The sequence below is a fragment of the Lithobates pipiens genome, unplaced genomic scaffold (genome assembly GCF_037356315.1).
Source record: "Lithobates pipiens isolate NorthernLeopardFrog02 unplaced genomic scaffold, aLitPip1_a1.2 Scaffold_8, whole genome shotgun sequence".
NCBI lineage: Eukaryota > Metazoa > Chordata > Amphibia > Anura > Ranidae > Lithobates > Lithobates pipiens.
In genome coordinates, this window is record NW_027507903.1 from 509,189,122 (window position 1) to 509,208,177 (window position 19,056).

Below are 19,056 nucleotides of genomic sequence, written 5' to 3' on the forward strand. Positions count from 1 at the left end.
TGGCAGCGAGGAATTTGAAGTGGAGGCCATCCTGGACTTCAGAAGACGACGGGGACAAGGTCAGTTTCTGATTAAATGGAAGGGCTATGGCCCAGAGAATAATTCATGGGAACCTGCTGCTAACTTACATGCTAATAGACTAATCCAGGCCTTTTTTGCTGCACACCCGGAGAAAAGAGCCACTAGGGGCACCCGGAGGTTGCCCCTTGTGGGGGGGCAATGTCAGGAATCCGCCCGTTCTGTGCGATCGGGTCTCCGTACGCACATGCGCGTTCGTGCCGCGGGTCGTCGTGGGCACGAGCGTCTTCAGACGCGTGCGGGTGCACGTCGTTCGTATGTGCGCGCGGTACACGCACGCACGGGTGCGCGTTAGTACGATTGGCGCCAGTGGCCCTTTTAAAAGGCACAGCTGCGGAGGTTCTGTGCTGTTCGTCTGCAGCTTGTACCCAAAGTGATCTGTTATTCTGCCTGAACCCTATCTGATACCTGACCCGGCTCCGTTGACTCCGCTGATCTCTCCTGCTCCGACCCCGGCTTGTTTGACCCCTCTTGGACTGATTCCTGTTGCCGAACCTCTGCTTGTTACCTGATTCTTCTGCTGGCTCCTGCTTGCTTCTGTGTCTGCTACCTCCTCATCCAGAGATCCACCCATCCTGGTTCCACGGTCCGTGGCCTTTCTCCACCAGCTGCCTTCTTGCTACAGAGAGCTCCTGCACCTGAAGATCTCTATCTACCTAGCATCTGCTGCTGCACCTGGCTGGACCCTCCTACCCCGCTGCGCTCCGGTCTCCCTGTTCCCATTCCAGAGAGACTAGAACCAGAGCCGTAAGAGAGGTCCCCTTCCACCAAGTCAGACTCACTATCTGAAAATCCTAACAGGGACACACACCTTCCAAAAAGTTAAAATATTTGTCTCCACAGAATATTTGCCTAATAGTCTTGAAGTCTCTCTAAATTTGAGATGAGCCTTTGTGTTCTTTTTGGTCAGCAGTGGTTTTGGCCTTGGAACTCTCCCATAGATGACATTTTTGTCTCTTTTGTCTCTTTCTTATTGTTGAATCATGAACACTGATCTTAACTGACGCAAGTGAGGCCTGCAGTTTTTTAGATGTTGTTCTGGGTTCTTTTATGAGCTCCTGAATGAGCTGTCGTCATGCTCTTGAAGTGAATTTTGTAGGCCGGCCACTCCTGGGAAGGTTCACCATTGTTCCAAGTTATCTCCATTTGTGAATAATAACTCTCCCAGTGGTTCACTGCAGTTCCAAAGCCTTAGAAATGGCTTTGAAACCCTTGCTAGACTGATACATGTACATCACTTTGTTTCTAATCTGTTCTTGAATTTTTTTAGATTGTGGCATGGTGCTTCACTTTGTCAGACTGCTTTATGTGATTTCTTGATTCAACAGGTCTGGCAGTAGTCAAGCCTGGGTGTGGCAAGTGAAATTTAACTCAGCTTTCTAAAACATTGTGGTTAATCACAGTTCATTCATGATTAAGCATTGGGATGGGCAATTACTTTTTCACATAGGGCCAGGCAGGTTTGAACAGCCTTTTCCCTTAATAAATGAAATAATAATTTAAAAACAGCATTTTGGATTTACTTGGGCTATCTTTGTGTAATACTAAAATTTGTTTGATGATCTGAATCATTTAAGTATGAGAAATATGCAAAAAAATAATCAGGAAGGGGACAAATACTTTTTCACACAGCTGTATATATGGCCAGAAATGTGTTTCTTTTACAGAATTTCATTGATCTCAGATTAAATAGATGGAGTACAAAATGGTTAGGTTGGGGTGGGGTAACAAAATAACAAGTACTGAAAAACAAGGTTTTCATGTTAGAAGAAAATTTATCAATTTAAAGAACCTGGATAAAAGCTGCAATCTGTGATCCAAAATGTGATCACAAAAAATTAAGCCAGGATCTAAAGACAATGCAATGTAATTACATATTTTCCATGAGTAATAGACTATAATTGTGCAGAACGAAAACATTTAGTTTAGTTTCAGAACCATTTTTAAGGTTGAATTTTTCTAATGGATTCGAAGTATTCAAATCAATTTCATATCAAAAATATCGAATCGATCTGAATTCATTGTGAAGAACATCTGGTCCTATTCTATTTGAAATTCAAATTTTGGAAGACAGCTATATTCTTTCTTTTTTAGTCTATTCCATATTTTCTATTCTATTCTTTTTTTATTCTATTTTATTCTATTGTGTTTTATTCTATTCTGTTCCAAATTCAAATTTGGGAAGGTGTGTATATTCTTTCTATGCTATTTTTTCCATTATTTTCTATTCTATTCTTTTAAAAATTCGAAATTCGGAAGACGTCTATAATTTTTCACTTTTATTCTATTTGAAATGTTAATTTTAATTTCAGAAGACGGCTATATTCTTTCTATTTTAATCTATTCTGTTCTTCTATAATCTTTTTTATTGTTTTATTTTCTATTCTATTCTTTCCCGTTCTCTGCCTTTACTTTCTATTCTATTTTGTTATTTTATTTTATTTTCTATTCTATTCTGTTTTGCTCCATTCTTTTCAAAATTCACATTTTAAAAGACCGCTATATTACAATACACACAGTCTTTGAAGGAAATCAGCAATAGTCAGCCATACGTTTTTATTTTGAATTTGTTTTCAATTTTGATTTTCTTTTTGAATTTTTTTTTTGAAATTTGATTATTTGTTATTTAAGATGAAATTCTGTTCCGTTATTTCAGATCCATTAAAATTTGTCACCAATTTGAATTTGATACATCCGAATCTCCGAATAATCAAAATGTTTGAATTTCGATTCTGAATCAAACGAACCACACATATTTAATAATTAAAATGTGGCCACAAGGATCAAAATATTCAGTAATGTCACCTAGGAAGTGGCACCCTGTCAAATGTTTGCCACCCAGCAACGATGATCAGTGTATTCTGACGGTGGGAGGTCTTCTTCCTCCTATCTAAATACTATAGCTCAGTGGAAGGATTCCCTTATCCCCCTCGAATGGGTGGATGCGGAAATCCAGTAATTTTTTTTTTCAACCGTTGGTTGAACAGAAAAAATAAATTACTCATCTATGGGCTGCTTAACATAAAATGTAAAGAAAAAGAAAGAACCTAACATCTTACCTTTTGTTCAAGCAGAGTAACCCTTTGACCAGTGCAGGGCATGCGACCAGCATCACAGTATTGGTCCAAGGTCTCTGCCAGCAGATCCTAAACTCACCACACACGTTACAATCTGATTATACAATCTCCTTTAGTCTAAATTTAATTTGAGGGGGCGGCAATAAAAACAGGCACTTGAGATGCTTTTTTACACCCCCCCCCCCCCCCCTTAAGCTGCAAGGGCAGCCAGATAGGGTTGTACATTTGCAAGAATTATACATTATGCCCCCTTCTGTGTTTGGCAGTTTGTCAGTACTGCCCTCCAAATGCAACCCAATCAAGTGATGGTTGTGGCATGGGCTTTTAGGGGTTAAAACAAGCGGTGAGGAGGCAACACACTGCCTTTCCACCACCTGTCAAGCACCCTCTGAAAAGTGATCCACCACAGATCATTCTTCAGAAGGTAATGCATGCATAAACAACCCCTTAGAATGTTAGTGCCTGCTGGATTGGATACAAATTAGATACATACTGATCACTTCGATAAGGCAGGTTGTCATATTACAAAGTTTTGGTAAATCTATATTTTTTTTTTGTACAAAGTTTGTAACATGTATGGTGACCCTTATGCAGTGTACACACGACCGGACTTTTCGGCATCAAAGGTCCGACGGACTTTCGACGGACTTACGACAGACTTGTGAATGACCGCACTTGCACCAAAGTCCGGTCGAAAGTCCGGTCATTTGAACATGATAACGTACGAAGGGACTAGAATAAGGAAGTTCATAGCCAGTAGCCAATAGCTGCCCTTGCGTTGTTTTTTTGTCCGTCGGACTAGCATACAGACGAACAGATTTTTCAATCGGACTCAGGTCCGTCGGAAAGATTTGAAACATGTTTTATTTCTAAAGTCCATCAGATTTTTCAACCGAAGAGGTCCAATGAAGCCCACACATGATCGTAATGTCCGACAGATTTGTTCCGTCGGACCAGTTTGGTCGAAAAGTCCAGTTGTGAGTACACGGCATTAGAGGGCTGTGGCTCAGTTAGGACAAAGCTTGGACCATGGAAAAGCATCAGTGAAGAATTCCTTCTCAAACTAAATGATCTGCTCTTCCTTATGTAGCATGCATAACCCAGGGACGTGCGGTGAGGTCTGTGGCTGGTGAGGCACTGGCTAGTATCAGAGCAAGATACACACAGTTTACATACGCAACAATGGTTAGAGTGAGAACAATAATTCTAGCAGTAGACCTCCTCTGTATCTCTAAACATGTAACTGTGAAAAGCGTCACCTATGAAGTTTGGAGCCATTCCACAAGTGTGCGCAATTTTAAAGTGTGAAATCTATTTACAAAATCATCTTTCACATTATATAAAAAAATCGGGCTAACATTAGTGATTTTTTTTATTTAATCAATTCCCCCCCCCCCCCCCCCCCAAAAAAAAATTGCTGCGCAAATATCGTGTTACATAAAAAGTGGCAAAGACCACCATTTTATTCCCTAGGGTGTCTGCTAAAACAATATATATAATGTTTGGGGGTTCTGAGTAATTTTCTAGCCAAAAAAGTATGATTTTTACATGTAGGTGAGAAGTGCCAGAATTGGCCTGGGTGGCAAGGGGTTAATTACCATAAGTAAGTAATATACAAATAATTATTATATATTGTTTTTAAGGTAATTTACTATATTTTCAAAATCTGTACTCAAGCAGGTGGCTTAACAGATAAATTACTGAAGTTTGAAGTTATAACTTCCAACCAGTAATCTCACAGTAAATAGATAAATAATAAATTATTATGTTATAACATATAGCATATAAATAAATGACTTAGCTTGAATATAGCAGTACCTTTTTAACAGAATCAGTTTCTCCCTCTTAACTGTGTGAGAAAAACATGGGGTTGTGGGTAAATTTTATACCCATAAACACATGTTTTTTCCTTGTATTTAAAGTCATTGTAATGCCCCGCAAACACGATCGGAAATTCAGGCAGCAAAAGACCGATGAGAGCTTTTGGTCGGAAAATGCGACCATGTGTAGGCTCCATAGGACTTTTGCTGGCCGAATTCCTGCCAGAAAAAGATTGAGAGCAGGTTCTCTATTTTTCGGTCGGAAAAAGTTCCGATCGGAAATTCCGATCATCTGTACAAATTCTGACGTGCAAAATTCCCATGCATGCTTGGAAACAATTTGACGCATGCTCGGAAGCATTGAAATTATTGTTCAGAGAACTTTTGTGTGACCGTGTGTATGCAAGGCAAGCTTGAGTGGAATTCCGTCGGAAAAACCATCCAAGTTTTTTACGACTGAATATCTGCTCGTGTGTATGGGGCATAAGGGTTTTTTTTTTTTTTTTTAAATAACATACATATCATACTAACCTCCACTGTGAAGCTTGTTTTGCACAGAGTGTCCCCGATCCTCGTCTTCTGGGGTCCCCCGATGGGCTCTCGGGGTTCCTCCCCACATCGGATAACCCCCTGGGGAGAAGCGCTCTTCTGAGTCCAGCATTCAGCGTCCATTGGAGCCGAATGTAAGACTCTGCCCTGCCCCCTGTTGCCTGCGTCATTGGATTTGATTGACAGCAGCGCTATCAATCTATCCAATCAAGAGCCGAGAACCCCCTGCAGAGAGACAGCCTGTCTCCGCCGAGTCAAATTCCAGGGCTCAGTAAAACGAGGGGGCTGGGGGGCTGGTCACTGCCAAGTGTTTTTTCACCCTAATGCATAGGATGCATTAGGGTGAAAAAACACTAAGGTTTACAACCCCTTTAAGAGGGCTGGGCTGGAAGGGAGTATTTGTCTTTTAGACACATGCCCCTTCTATGACACTGCAGTGAGAGGCGTGCCTCCACTGCAGCGTTTTTATTGGACAGCTGGGAACAATGGTACTTTACCATTGGTCCAAGACTCCAAGCTGTTCATTGAGCTCAGTGGCTCTGACAAGAAGTGAAGAGAGGCACTGCGATCTCATCCTCTCAGTCTGCTGCAAACAGTGTGCCAGCTTGTATTGGCTACAACCCCCCCCCCCCCCCCCATAACCTCCATACCCCAGTTCACCGAGCTAAAACCCTTGAAGCTCGATCTTATTTTTATTTTCTAATGTTCAATTTTCAATGCCCTGCCTCCCCTGACTGCAGTTCCCTGGTATAACCAGTCCAAGAAGGAGTGGAAAAATGCATAGTAATTTTTATCATTAGTGTTACCTGGATATGCTAGTTTTCAGCAGGATATTGGTATAAAATCTGTGAGATGCCAACATACCAGTTACAAGTTAGTGGTTCTTTGAGCCAACCAATGAAACCATATCGCCTAGATGGCATGTAAATATCAAGACCTACAGCACAAAAGATGATGCTACTGGAACCCCAGCTAACAGAGACACATGAGGGCAAAGCTTAGCTACACTAATCAATATATTGATTCATACAATCAACCTAGTGTTTTACTATGGTATGCTGTTAATTGTGTTTGATCAGTAATGAACATATGTTACATTATCATGCTTTCCAGGATTTAATATATAAAAAATATATGCTATTCGGTGCTTTTACTTGTTGCAATGCCCTGTCTGTGGATAGTGTAGAGTGCCAGCTCTTTGCCAATCCCCTGATATTAGTCTCCCATGATACTCTAGCAGACTTGGTGACCACTGCCTTGGCACAGATCACATGCTTGACTTTTTGCCAAATATAGGATTTCCCTGACTGCACTACAAAGACATAGTAATAGGATAATTGGCTGCTGTCTAAACTGGGCCCAGTATGTGTATATACATATGTGGGATAAGGACCTTTGATTGATTGTAAGCACCTTGAGGGCAAGGACTGATGTGAATACGATATGTAAATTGCAGTGTATATTGTCATCACTATATAAATGACTTTAATAAATAAATACTGCATCCATTGATTTGCTAAGAGGACATTATGAGCTGCGCTGCAGCTTGTTCTTTTGAATATCCACTAGGGGGCACTATGATGTAACAAAACATTTACAAAGCAATTGCTGCAAGTTTTGTACAATTGTAAAATGACTGAACAATAGGTTACAGACAGTTAAAGAGCCACAGCAATTGAGAATAAGCAGCCAATAGCAAAACTGGATTGTACAATGGTGGGAACAGAGTCAACTGTGAGCTGAAACATCAAGACCCATGTTAAAGGAAAAAACATACAAAAAGTTATCCCCTTGAAATAAAGATAGACTGGACTGGTTAGGCTGTAGAGAAAAGAAACAGTAACATCTCACCTTCACAAACCTGGATTCACAGGTAGCATTTTCCTGCTCATTGATGTCACAGGAGTCCTGCTCATTGGCGATGGTTATGCCAGTAGTACAATGCAGTTCCTCCAGCTGATTAATACAACATTGCTCTTGGGTTATCCTAAGGAGAAAGCAGCAAATTAAAGACAACCCTGTTGTCTATCTATTAATTTCAACAGAAATCTTCCCATAGGATTGTATGTGCATTTAATGCATTTCATGCATGTTGTATACCTCTCTTGCATATAAAAGACCTGAGACTGCTGCTGGTTCCCGCTGTTTGTCAGTCGGTCCCACCCAGGTGTGTTACAACAGTGAATATTCATTCGCTGTTGTAACACACCTTTCAGGGATCGGAGCGCACTCTCTGCGACCGGAGCCCACCCTATTTTGAAGCCCATTAGAGCCTCCGGGAGGGGGGGGAGTGGCACCCATGCTCCCTTAATGGACGTGCCGCCCCTGCCCAGCAGACTCAGAGCTATCTCTTCTCCCAGGGTTGCTACATATAAGTTTATGTAGATAGTTGAATGTAACAAAAATGGAAATTGAAGTTCCATGCCACTACTAAGAGGTCCAGATACAACTTTATTCCAATAAAAGTCACAGGGACAGTCCAAAAAGTATCTAACATGTTTTGGGGGGGGAGGGGGGGGCAAGTGCCCCGTTCATCAGGGCTTGCTTGATAACGATGTGAATAAAATAGAAGTGAACTAGACCTTAACTGTTACTTTTTTTTTCAAAAACAAGTCTTTTCAGCAGCTAGTGTGGCATCAACCTGGTAGCAATCACATTGGACAAAAATAACATTAACCCTAACCTTTTTTTTTTTTTTTTGCACACATGTTTAAAACATAATTTTAGGCCTGAAGATTACACAAAACCTCAAAATATTATAAATGTTCTGAAAGCAATTACCCAAATTTAGTAAAATATAAAAGACCAGGTCGCACTGAGTAAATGATACCCAACATTCCAAGCCTTAAATTTTTATGCTCCCATGAAATACTAAGAAGAAATGGATGGCTGCTCACCAATACAACAATAGCAGGTAGATGCGTTTCACACAGTGACCCTGTGCTTACTCATTACCAATGAGTACTGAGTAAGCACAGAGTAACTGTGTGAAACACATCTACCTGCTATTGTTCTGCTATCATCCTGTGGTGTTATTTCATGTTTTTATGATTGAAGAATAAAGGGACTTTACGGTATTGGTGTGCAGCCATCCATTTCTTCTTTTGAATATAAGTGGGGCAGGAGCAGGGCCAGACTTACCATTGGGCTTGACTGGGCTCAAGCCCATAGGCCCCGCCGAGATACACAGTCACGCCACTCACAGTCACGCCCAGTCCCACCCTATGATGGACACAGGGACTGGGCGTGACTGTGAGCTGAGCCGAATACACTCGGCTACTCTCGGCTCACCTCGGCTCCGCTCGGGACTGCGAGAGGACCAGAGAGCCGCCGAGAGGATCTGAGAGCTGCCGAGATACACAGTACTCTGTATCTCGGTAGCTCCATTTTTAAACTTCAAGACTGCAATGACAAGGCTGTAAATGGCACTGGGGCAAGGCTGCAAATGACACTGGACAAGGCTGCAATGACACTGGACAAGGCTGCAGATGGATGGGCAAGGTTGCAGATGGACACTGATAAGGCTGCATTGATGGGCATTTAAATGTAAGTTTTTTCCAAAAACTTCCCTCGTAAAAGTTTTTTCCTTAAAATTCCCTCCTAAACTTTGGGTGTGTGTTATACGCTTAGCTAGACTCAAAATCAGTTTACTGAATCAGATCAGACAGCGATTGCAATTGGTTGTCAGAGGTTACAGTGTATCGTTACTGCTCCCTGACTGACCTAGAGGTTACAGCAAACATTTCGGCTCACTGATTAGTTGCTAGAGGTTACAGCACATGATGTCTGCTTGTTGATTGGTTGCTAGCAATTACTATACATCAATACTGCTCACTGATTGGTTACTGCACATCATTACTGCTTACTGATTGGTTTCTAGAGGTTAAAGCACATCATCTCCTCACTGCCTGCACACAATGGACTGGGGAGGTGAGGGGACCCATTAATAGACAGAAAACTCCTAGGGATCCTAGGACTCCTGGGATCAGTGGCAGTGCTGGGGGAGGGGAGGGTGTAATCAATGGCAATGCTGATTTTTAATATATCAATATAAAGAGGAGTTTCAGCACTGGCCACCAATGTAATAGGGGTTTACGCTGACCACTAATGTAATATGGGTTTACACTGACCACTAATGTAATAGAAACATTCACAGTAACCACCAATGTAAGGAGGGACCACCAATGTAGGGGGGACATTCACACTGGCCACTGGTGTGAATGAAAGGCCTCTACCAAAGCACCAATGTAATGAGAAGATTTACATTGACCACCAATGTAACTGAGACATTTAGCCTGCGTTCAAATTTGTGTGTGTCGGGAACGCATGTAAAATCGCTTTCCTGACACCACAGAAATGTGTTGCCCTTTAGCAGATATACAGCAGTGCCATTAATTGTTAATGACACCCTCATGCATCTGCTGACATGTGCCTTGGCACCGTGTGATTTTTAAAAAGCTTTTGTGACTTTCTTCCACATTTGTAGCAAATAGAGCAGCCCATTGAAATGAATGGGCTGCCCTACACGTGACCTACATCTTTACCCTGTTGGTACACCTTTGCACCCACCTTCCTTACCTCCATGCATCCTCTCCTTGCTCACTTGTGCACCCCAAACTGTAATTCCTTCTCTGTCTACCTCTGCACACCCCACACAACCCTTCCCCCCACTAATTTGCTTACCTTTGCAGAACAGGCTGATGGTAGGCTTAATGAACGCAGTTGCAGGCAGGACTTTCAAGCATGCCCCTTTATCTCCCCAGTAGGTAGAATTCAGTATAGGTGATGATGGATATGACCTCAGGGGGGCATGATATACATATACATATTAATACCTCCTCTATTTACATACGAATCCTGCCGGTCTGCCTCTATTTACATATGAATGCCGCTGCTATTTACATCAATTCTGGTATTTACATGTAAACACAGGGTCTGCAGGTGAGTCATCTGTACACAACAATAGGGCAAAGCGTGGCAACATTAGTAGCATAACTTTACACTGAGATATTAGGACACAGCATGAGACTAAAACCTCAAGGTACAAGGGAATTTAAACTGGGATAGTTGGCAAGTATGAGGCAGCTGCTTTGGGCCCCACAACAATGACAGGGCCCAGGGCAGCTGCCACTTTTACGCCCTGCGTTAAAAACGGTCCTGATTCCCCCATCCACACAAGCAAGGTGCAGAGCTATTGTTTTCTGACAGCGGGGACTCCTCTGCTGTCAGAATACACTCATCAGCATTGCAGCCAGTTGGCTGCAGGCACAGATTGAATGAATCTTTTCCAACATTCCTTTTCGAGAGAAGGCGATGATTACATGGTTATAGATGGATCACAATGTAGCCAGTCACTGCTGAACCAGCTGAATTTTGATGTATTTATGGCCAGCTTTGGATGCCCTCTAAACAACACTAAAAATCTTCAGTATTGAAATCTGCAGTGCTGGTCTTTCCTATTTAAATTTTTTGCAGCACTTCAAAAGCTTTCACAGTCCTAAGGTCGGACACTGCGTCTGGCTATCACATGGCTGCAGTAATCCCCCCCCCCCCCACACACACACACACACACACATGGATCCTCTTTCATGTCTGACATTCACTCCTGTGGGAGATCCAATAAATAAATATAAATTTCCTTAACTGCTCTGCTGGGAAGTCTTCACTTCCTCCCTATTTGGCCTATAAATGTGGTTTGTTTAGCCAAAGGCTGTAAAAAGATTCTTTTTATGAATTGCCAGAGTGCCCACATCTTATCCAGATATCTCTGGCCGATAGGATTCTATTAAAATCCGGGACTTTAATGTTAAGATTGTAATAACATGTCTGAAAGATTTACGAGGGTCAGCGAATGGACCTCTGGGTAGCAGATGACTAGGAGCCAGTATGAACCTTTTATTATAAACTGATGAAAATTAAACTGAGTTTCTAGGGTTCCATTTGTAACTTGACTTGAGGCCTGAATGTAAATATAATCAGAAATCTCTGATGAGTAATTTTCGGTGACTGCGTATTCTCATTTATTAATTTATTTATTTATGGGCTCCATTTTGTTGTGTCGCTTGTTTATCTTTAAGTGAAATTAGTTTTCTTTTACTTTTTTGTACTACATACAGATCAGTAAAATATCCTTCCAGTGGATTTTGGTAAATTGGGCATGTAGCGGCCCGGGATGCTTTTACATAAATATGGAGGTTTCAGTGATGGCAGGAGTCTTTTGTCAGCATACATACAAAACAGCAACATAAAAAACAGTGAAGGTCTTTTGTTACAAACTTCACCATGTAACACAAGTAAACCAGAAAAAGTTAACTTATCTTAAAGCTTACCTTTGATCAGCGTATACTAAATATTTTAAACCTCCCTCCCCTTTGTTCCCCCGGTATATTAAAAATCGAATGCTTGCTTAGTTAATTCTCCATTCCCACTTTAGCTCCAGAATACAATGCTGACTGCAGGTCCTGCATTGTATGTGATGATGTTGGCAAGTAGACATCTGCATGACTGGAGAACAGTAGACACTTCATGGTACCTGGTCATATAATGGAACTGGCAGTGAGAAAGCCTGAAGGTCTGAAAAGAATTTACGTCATATTGCCTATTATATGTCCCCTAGACTAAAAAAAAAGAATTAATATATATGATTTTTGTAAGCTGACTGGAGTTTATCTTTAAACTGAAGCTGCCAGGCTATCACACCCCACAGAGGTCTTCATCTGGACAGTTTTTCCAATTTTTCCACCTAGTGTAGTCCACAGCAGATGAGTTAATAAGAATCCAAAGTATTCCCTGGCGGTTGTACTATTCAAGAAGTGGTAGCGGTTTAATCTTGAGCGTATTCCAATCACCTAGTACAGACTGTGCAGTACATGGCTAAGAAAGATATGGCCTTTGTTAGGGTCTTCCAGAAGTGTATCTCCACAAAGTAAAACCTAGACAAGCCTCTTCCCACTGTGTTGGGGTAATGTACCTATCTAATACTCCCACACAGTGCACATTTGTTGCGCAGACTGCTCTGTGTATAGCACAGGAGTTCCCAAACCCCGGGCCACGGACTGGCACAGGTCCATGGCCTGTTGGTAAGCGATCTGCCACACAGCAGCAGGTGAGTGGCGATCACGCTTCGTGACAGTCCTGGATGGCAGCTATTTAGCGGGCTGTGACTATTCTCCCAGGTCTCCTGCCTGGTATCCAGTTGAAAAATGTCCCTCATCAGATAGTGTCCGCCCTAAACTGCACAGGCACATCGCTTGCGCAGTACAGAGGACAAAGGAGACGCCCAAAGTCTCCCAACATGAACAGCTGTTCATGAGCTCTACACGGCGCCTGCTCAATTAATACTACATTCTGTCACACGCTCCCGCATACTCCTGATGCTTGTACAACTCTGCAAGGGGCATTGTGCCTACAGAATGGGCAGAGCTGATTACATAACTGAAGGAGTTTTACAATGATGGCCAGAGCTCATAAGGGCAGGTAGTTCAATGTTACATACATAACACAGGCAATTTCAATACTTTAATGATTTAATTTTCATTAATAGGTCCACCAAACACACCCATCAACATTGCTAAACCCACCCTTTAGTTGTGTAAACATGCCTCACAAAGATCCACCCATTTGAGAAATCCACCCCCACGAGCATCGGGAGTGCGTGACAGAATGTACTATTAATTGCGTAGGCGCCGTTTACAGCTCATGAACAGCTGTTCATGTTCAGAGACTTTTGGCATCTCCTTTGTCCTCCGTACTGCGCAAGCGCTGCGCCTGCGCAGTACAGGGTGGAGATCATCTGATGGGGGGACTTTTCTCATCAGAACACCGGCCGCGGATGTTATTATGTCAGGAGGCCAGGGGGCAGGAGAAGCTGCAGATCGGGACAGAGACTTTTTATATTAACAAGCGGGTAATCACTTGCATGCTAATATGATAAGTTTGACAGATCCAGATCAGCAGCTCCAAGAGACCTGGGAGAATACACACAAGCTGCTAACTGTAACTGCCCTGCAGAAGGTAAGACTGTGCAAGGGGAGGAAGAGATTGGAGGGGGCACTGTGTTGTTAAAGAGGAAAGGGGGAGAATGACTGCAGGGAAGACTGTGATGGGGGGGGGGGGCATGACTGCAAGGAGCACTGTGATGGGGGGCCATGACTGCAAGGTAGAGCTGCACAATTATGGCCAAAATGAGAATCACAATTTTTTGGGTTAGAATAAAAGGATCACGATTCTCTCGGCATAAAATCTTTCACATTATACTAAAAATTGGGCTAACTTTACTGACTTTTTTTTTTTTAATTCATTAAAGTGTAATTTTTTCCCAAAAAATTGCATTTGAACAACTGCTGCACAAATACAGTGTGACATAAAGAATATATATATATATTTTTGGGGTTCTAAGTAATTTTTGTAGCAAAAAAAAAATGATTTTAACTTGAAACCAACAAATGTCAGAAAAAGGTTTGGTTTTTAAGTGGTTAAACTTCCCTCATTTTCACACCAAAGTGTATTCCTTTGATCTAAAGAACAACTTGTTACAATGTTTATGCTTAGGTTTCACTGCTAAAGAATGTTGTGATTCTTGGCAGACTGCCCGTTTTTTCCCCTTTCTTTTGATGGCTGTTGGCTTTAGCAGAGCAAAGAGAATTTTCTACATAGAAAGAATCGGGAAATACTTTCGCAACGGGGGAAAACATTGTGATAACAATTCTAAATGATTAATCGTGCAGCTCTACTGCAAGGAGGACTGTGATGGGGGCCATGACTGCAAGGGGCACTGTGATGGGGGGCCATGACTGCAAGGGGCACTGTGATGGGGGGCCATGACTGCAAGGGGCACTGTGATGGGGGGCCATGACTGCAAGGAGGATTGTGATGGGGGGCCATGACTAGATAGAGCACTGTGATGGGGGGCATGATTGCAAAGGGGCACTGTGATGGGGGAACTGTGACAAAAAGGGCATCATTACAGTGCAATTCCCTTTATATCACATTTCCCCTTTACAGAGCAGGCTACACCAAAAGCGGTCTCTGATACCAAAAAGTTTGGGGACAGCTGGTATAGCACATTTCCACCTACAATGGCCACCGCAATCTCATGCAAATTCTGTACTCATAACATTCTTCTCCAAGATGGCAGTAAAGCCCATAGAGAAGGACACACTAGTCCTCATCAAGGTTCCTTCTAGTGGCAGCATCAGCGACTGAATTACAAATTATTTAAAAGTGGTCATCTGACCATTGCTTCATCCCAGGACAAAGGGGAAGTTCTGGTGTCCAAGCTTGTTGTACTCAGTATACTAAATCACCATATAAATGGATTGCAGAGGGCACTCATGGTTCCAGCCAGGAAAATTTTGATAAGCAGTGTAGGGATCCAGTCAGTGATATCTCACTTAAGTCAGCCATTGATGGTACGATTTTCTTTCCTGCAATCATGGACAGGCAAACATAAGAGTGGAAGGGGTTCTCCGGGTGGGAGGGACTACAATGTAACCTGTTTTTAGGGATGTTTTTGTCTGAGCTACAGATGTATTTTTTGGGGGTTATCTTCAAATGTTAGCACATGTATGTGATCCATATGGCCTTTCTATTGCTCCATACATGATATTGATGCTCTGAGCATCCTCATCTATTATATTTTGTTAATTTTATATTATTTTGCATGAAGTAAATCTCCACCCAAAAGGTATTTTTTAGTTCTTGCAGGAATGGGTTAGAACATATAGGCATATAATGCCTTTTTCACTGGCACCTGAAGCGTTGCTGCCATAGGTAATTATGACATCACTGAGAGCATTGGTTTGGAGTTGATCTGAGGTCTGAAAGTACAGGGTTTGTGGCTGACCTGATGTCATGAAGATCAAGTGCATGGCCATGCCTTAATATTTGAGTGTGCACATAATACAGCCTGTTGTCCAATCCACAGGGTTATGGCAATGCGCACTCATGCGTGCATACAGTACATGAGTATGCTCACGCTAATACAGGTTAGTGTTAATAGGTGTGCACCAGCTTTGGTGCCAATCATCCTATTTAAAGCACAACACACTGGAGAGAAATTGCTTAGTGGTCACCAGCTCTTGTGACTTGACCTACACTCTGCTGCTGTGCCTCTGACTTTGCATATCTACTGACTCTCCAGATCTTTCATTCCTGACTTTGGCTTGTGTCCTGACCTATCTTCTGACTGCTGATTTAGTACCTTTGCTTCCGATCTCCTACTGACACTGGCCTAGCTTTTGACCCTGCTCCTGTCTTTGAATTTGGTATCACTGCTATAGTTCGTCTTGACTTTGGCTTGCTTTCTGCTCCTGTGGGTTCCTGTATTTCACCCATGTGCCAGCATTCTGCAAATTTTGGTCTGAGCATCCCAGCAGTATCCAAACTATTCAGACTATCTTCAGATCATTTGATGTGTCTGGATCCACAAAACACACACATGCCATTTCTCATCCAGCTACTTCCTATTACACCAGGGAGTATTGGATGGGATGTGCAAGGGAACACCTCAGCTCAGCCTCTTCACCTGAGGTCTGAAGGTGCAGGAACTTGGGCTGGTCTGAGGTCTGAAGCTGCAGGATCTGGCCCTGATCTGAGGTCTGAAGGTGCATACACTCCGACTGATCTGAGGTCTGAAAGTTCAACGTTTACGGCCAATCTAAGTTGTAAACATTGTACATGCATTGGGGCTGCACAGAGGTTGAAAGTCCATGCATTATGACGAATTTGAAGTGTAAAGGTGTGTGAATTGGAGCTGATCTGGGGTCTGAAGGTTAAGATATATGCATTGGAGCTGATCTGAGTTCTGAAGGTTAATGAATTATTATATAACTACCTAATTGTTCACTAATGTTTGTCAAATAATATAAAAACGGATGCTGACCCCTAGGTTAGAAAAGTGTCAGCTTTACATTGCTGTTTACCACTATAACAAAAAGTATAAAATAAATGTATAAAACTATGTGAAATTTTCTGATTTATTGTTTAGCGCCAAGCAGTTTTTAGAGGACATTCTCCCTGCTCTCCTGCAACCCTTCTGTAAGAATGAGCAACAATTTTGAGTTTTCACTTTTGCAAAATGTTTGCAAAAATCCAGACATTGGATTAAATTATGAAGATTAAATTATTGTGTTTTTGGTGGCATTGAAGGGTGCAATGGGCTTTCTGTGTTTCTTTAGGATTACACAAAATGTCTGTCAACTACCCTGGACATATTCTTGTACCTAAAAATGCTATCACTAATGCTAACCCTAAAACATACCTCTAACTCCAATAATGACCCTAACACTAACAATAACCCTAACCCTTTATTTATAAACAAAGTTATGCATATTTCATATCAGCACTGTCATGGCTACCTCATGGCTTTGTTAATAAACAAAGCCATGTCACCCAGCGTGGGGTCCCACAGATAGGAGCACTGCATAAAATAAATAGCACTATCCTAGACAAAGCCCGTAAAAATGCACAGTGAAATTCACTAGCTCTATGCAGAAAGGATCCTATTGGGAACTGAACCCAAGTCCCCATTGCTGGTTTCACATGCTGCTTATATCAACATTACCATCCGTCATTTTAAAGTACAGACTAAAGTAGGCGTAAGGGTCAGTGATTGCTGAAAAAGATATCTCCTCCAGTTCTGTCTGATAAATTAGACACTTCTAGACCTGCCCAATCAGTAACGTTAGTTTAGTCTGTAGCTGGACCACCATCATATCTTTTCAGCACAAGAAATTCTTCACCTGGTTAGATAAACCTTTCCAGACACAAAGTACACTTCAGATGCCTAATCTGCAAGAAGTGATGATTGTACAGAAATCTCAGTTTACAAGATTTCAAGTGTTTTTTTAGCAGTCTGATGACAGATTTAAAGATTGCCTTTTAAAAAGAAATACTCAAAAAGCACATGAAGGTTGAGTAACCTGTGATAACTAGATATATGTCCTTGCTGGTTGCAAATTCCCAGTGATATAAACAGAAAATGTCTACTGTAAAAACTTAGCAGTGAAATAATCCAGCCAGGTGTCTGATGGTCTTCCACATTGTGGTCATTCATCTGGGGAACTATCATCTCTCAAATGGTCTTTAGGAATACTGATCCATTGGTTCCAATGCTTCTGTCCTGTGGCTTTTTTGCTGCACTTTCATCCTTTCCTAGGTCTCCATGCTTGCCTGCTGCTGTTCTTTCCAGGCACCTACAGCCACACATTGTATAAGTCCTCAGGCACGCTTTAGCACAAGGTTTGACTGGCAGCAACTTTCTTATAAAGCACAACAACTGAGAGTTGAGTTGGCCAGCACAGTATTCATTTGGCTTATGGATACAATGTTTTGTTTTTAGACTGTCTTTGTTGCTAACCTTGCCTGTCTGACCTTGTTTGAAATCAACCCGCCTTGCCCTTTTTCCTGAACCCTGACAAATGCTCCCCATATGAATGACAAACTGTGGACAACCTTCGGAAACCCCGCTGGATAAATCCTTAACAGCTTAAAGTTATGTTCTACTTATTCAGCAGTTGAGTTTACAATATATATTTACACTCTGGTATGGCTATGGCTGATTTGGCAAAGTTAGGTCACGTACAGAAAGTGGATTTGTCTAATATATGCCAGGGCTTCATTTTACTTCCAGATAAGAGAACATCTGCTTTCTATGTTTTGAAGGACCAGATGACAAGCAGTCTATTTACGTAGACCACTATAATTGGGGAAAAAGCCAGTCTGTCTGGTTGAAATTTTTTAGCTGATTGCATTTGTTGACTGCCACATTAGTTAGTATTTTAGAATCTCGCTGAGGGATTTTGCCACTGCTGGCCTTTTCTTCTGAAAATGCTAACTGCCTAACTGTCATTTTGATGCCTTGGCAGAGTCACTGACAACTTCAAGCAACAAGAATGAATTTAGAGTTACTTATTTGTATATTTTGCAACAAATTGCATATTTGTTTCAGAAAGTATTGAAGCTATTAGAACAACACACCAGCCAGGCAACTAATACCGGCTGAGAGAGGTGACTTAGGGGACCTGGATGGGGGGGCTCGGTAAGATCCGATTTGGATTTTTAAAGGGAGTCCCTCCAGCGATCCGCAGATCCCAACACTGGAAATCCTGTGTCTTCTGCACCTGCATGGGGTCAGCTGGGATTTGCTGAGTGGTGTGATGGGAGCCTGGGAGATGGGTTGGATGCTGCTGATCCAGGCCATGTGTGGAGGTGGTGGGGCCCCAGTATACATTCACCTTTGCAGCTGGGATGGCGATTGGGTGGGTGGTGAGCAGGCAGATCACCTTTCTCATCACTGCTGTGGAGGCTTTAGAAAGTAAGTGAGTGGCAAGCTTTGTATGGGATGGGAGGGGCGATCAATGGACCAGTAGAAAGCAGGTCCCAGGATTCTGCTCTTCTGAATACAGCTGTGCCACACATGCGCGGGAGTGACGTCTTCGTGGCTTACCCATTCAAATGGCCAAAGCCCATGAACCCAGAGGGATGACTGGGTGAAGACAGAAGCTCCAACAGCGGTGCACTGCTGGAGGGTT

General features: G+C 42.2%; 1 protein-coding gene across 2 annotated transcripts in view; it reads right to left on the bottom strand.

Annotated features, from left to right (window-relative positions):
* Nucleotides 1-19,056, bottom strand: part of FBLN1 (fibulin 1) — a 171,999-nt gene that overhangs the window by 101,566 nt on the left and 51,377 nt on the right. For both annotated transcript variants that reach the window (XM_077469354.1, XM_077469355.1), the window contains exon 3: nucleotides 7,376-7,511. In XM_077469354.1, coding sequence (XP_077325480.1) covers nucleotides 7,376-7,511 — 136 coding nt within the window. The remainder of the gene's footprint in view (nucleotides 1-7,375; nucleotides 7,512-19,056) is intronic.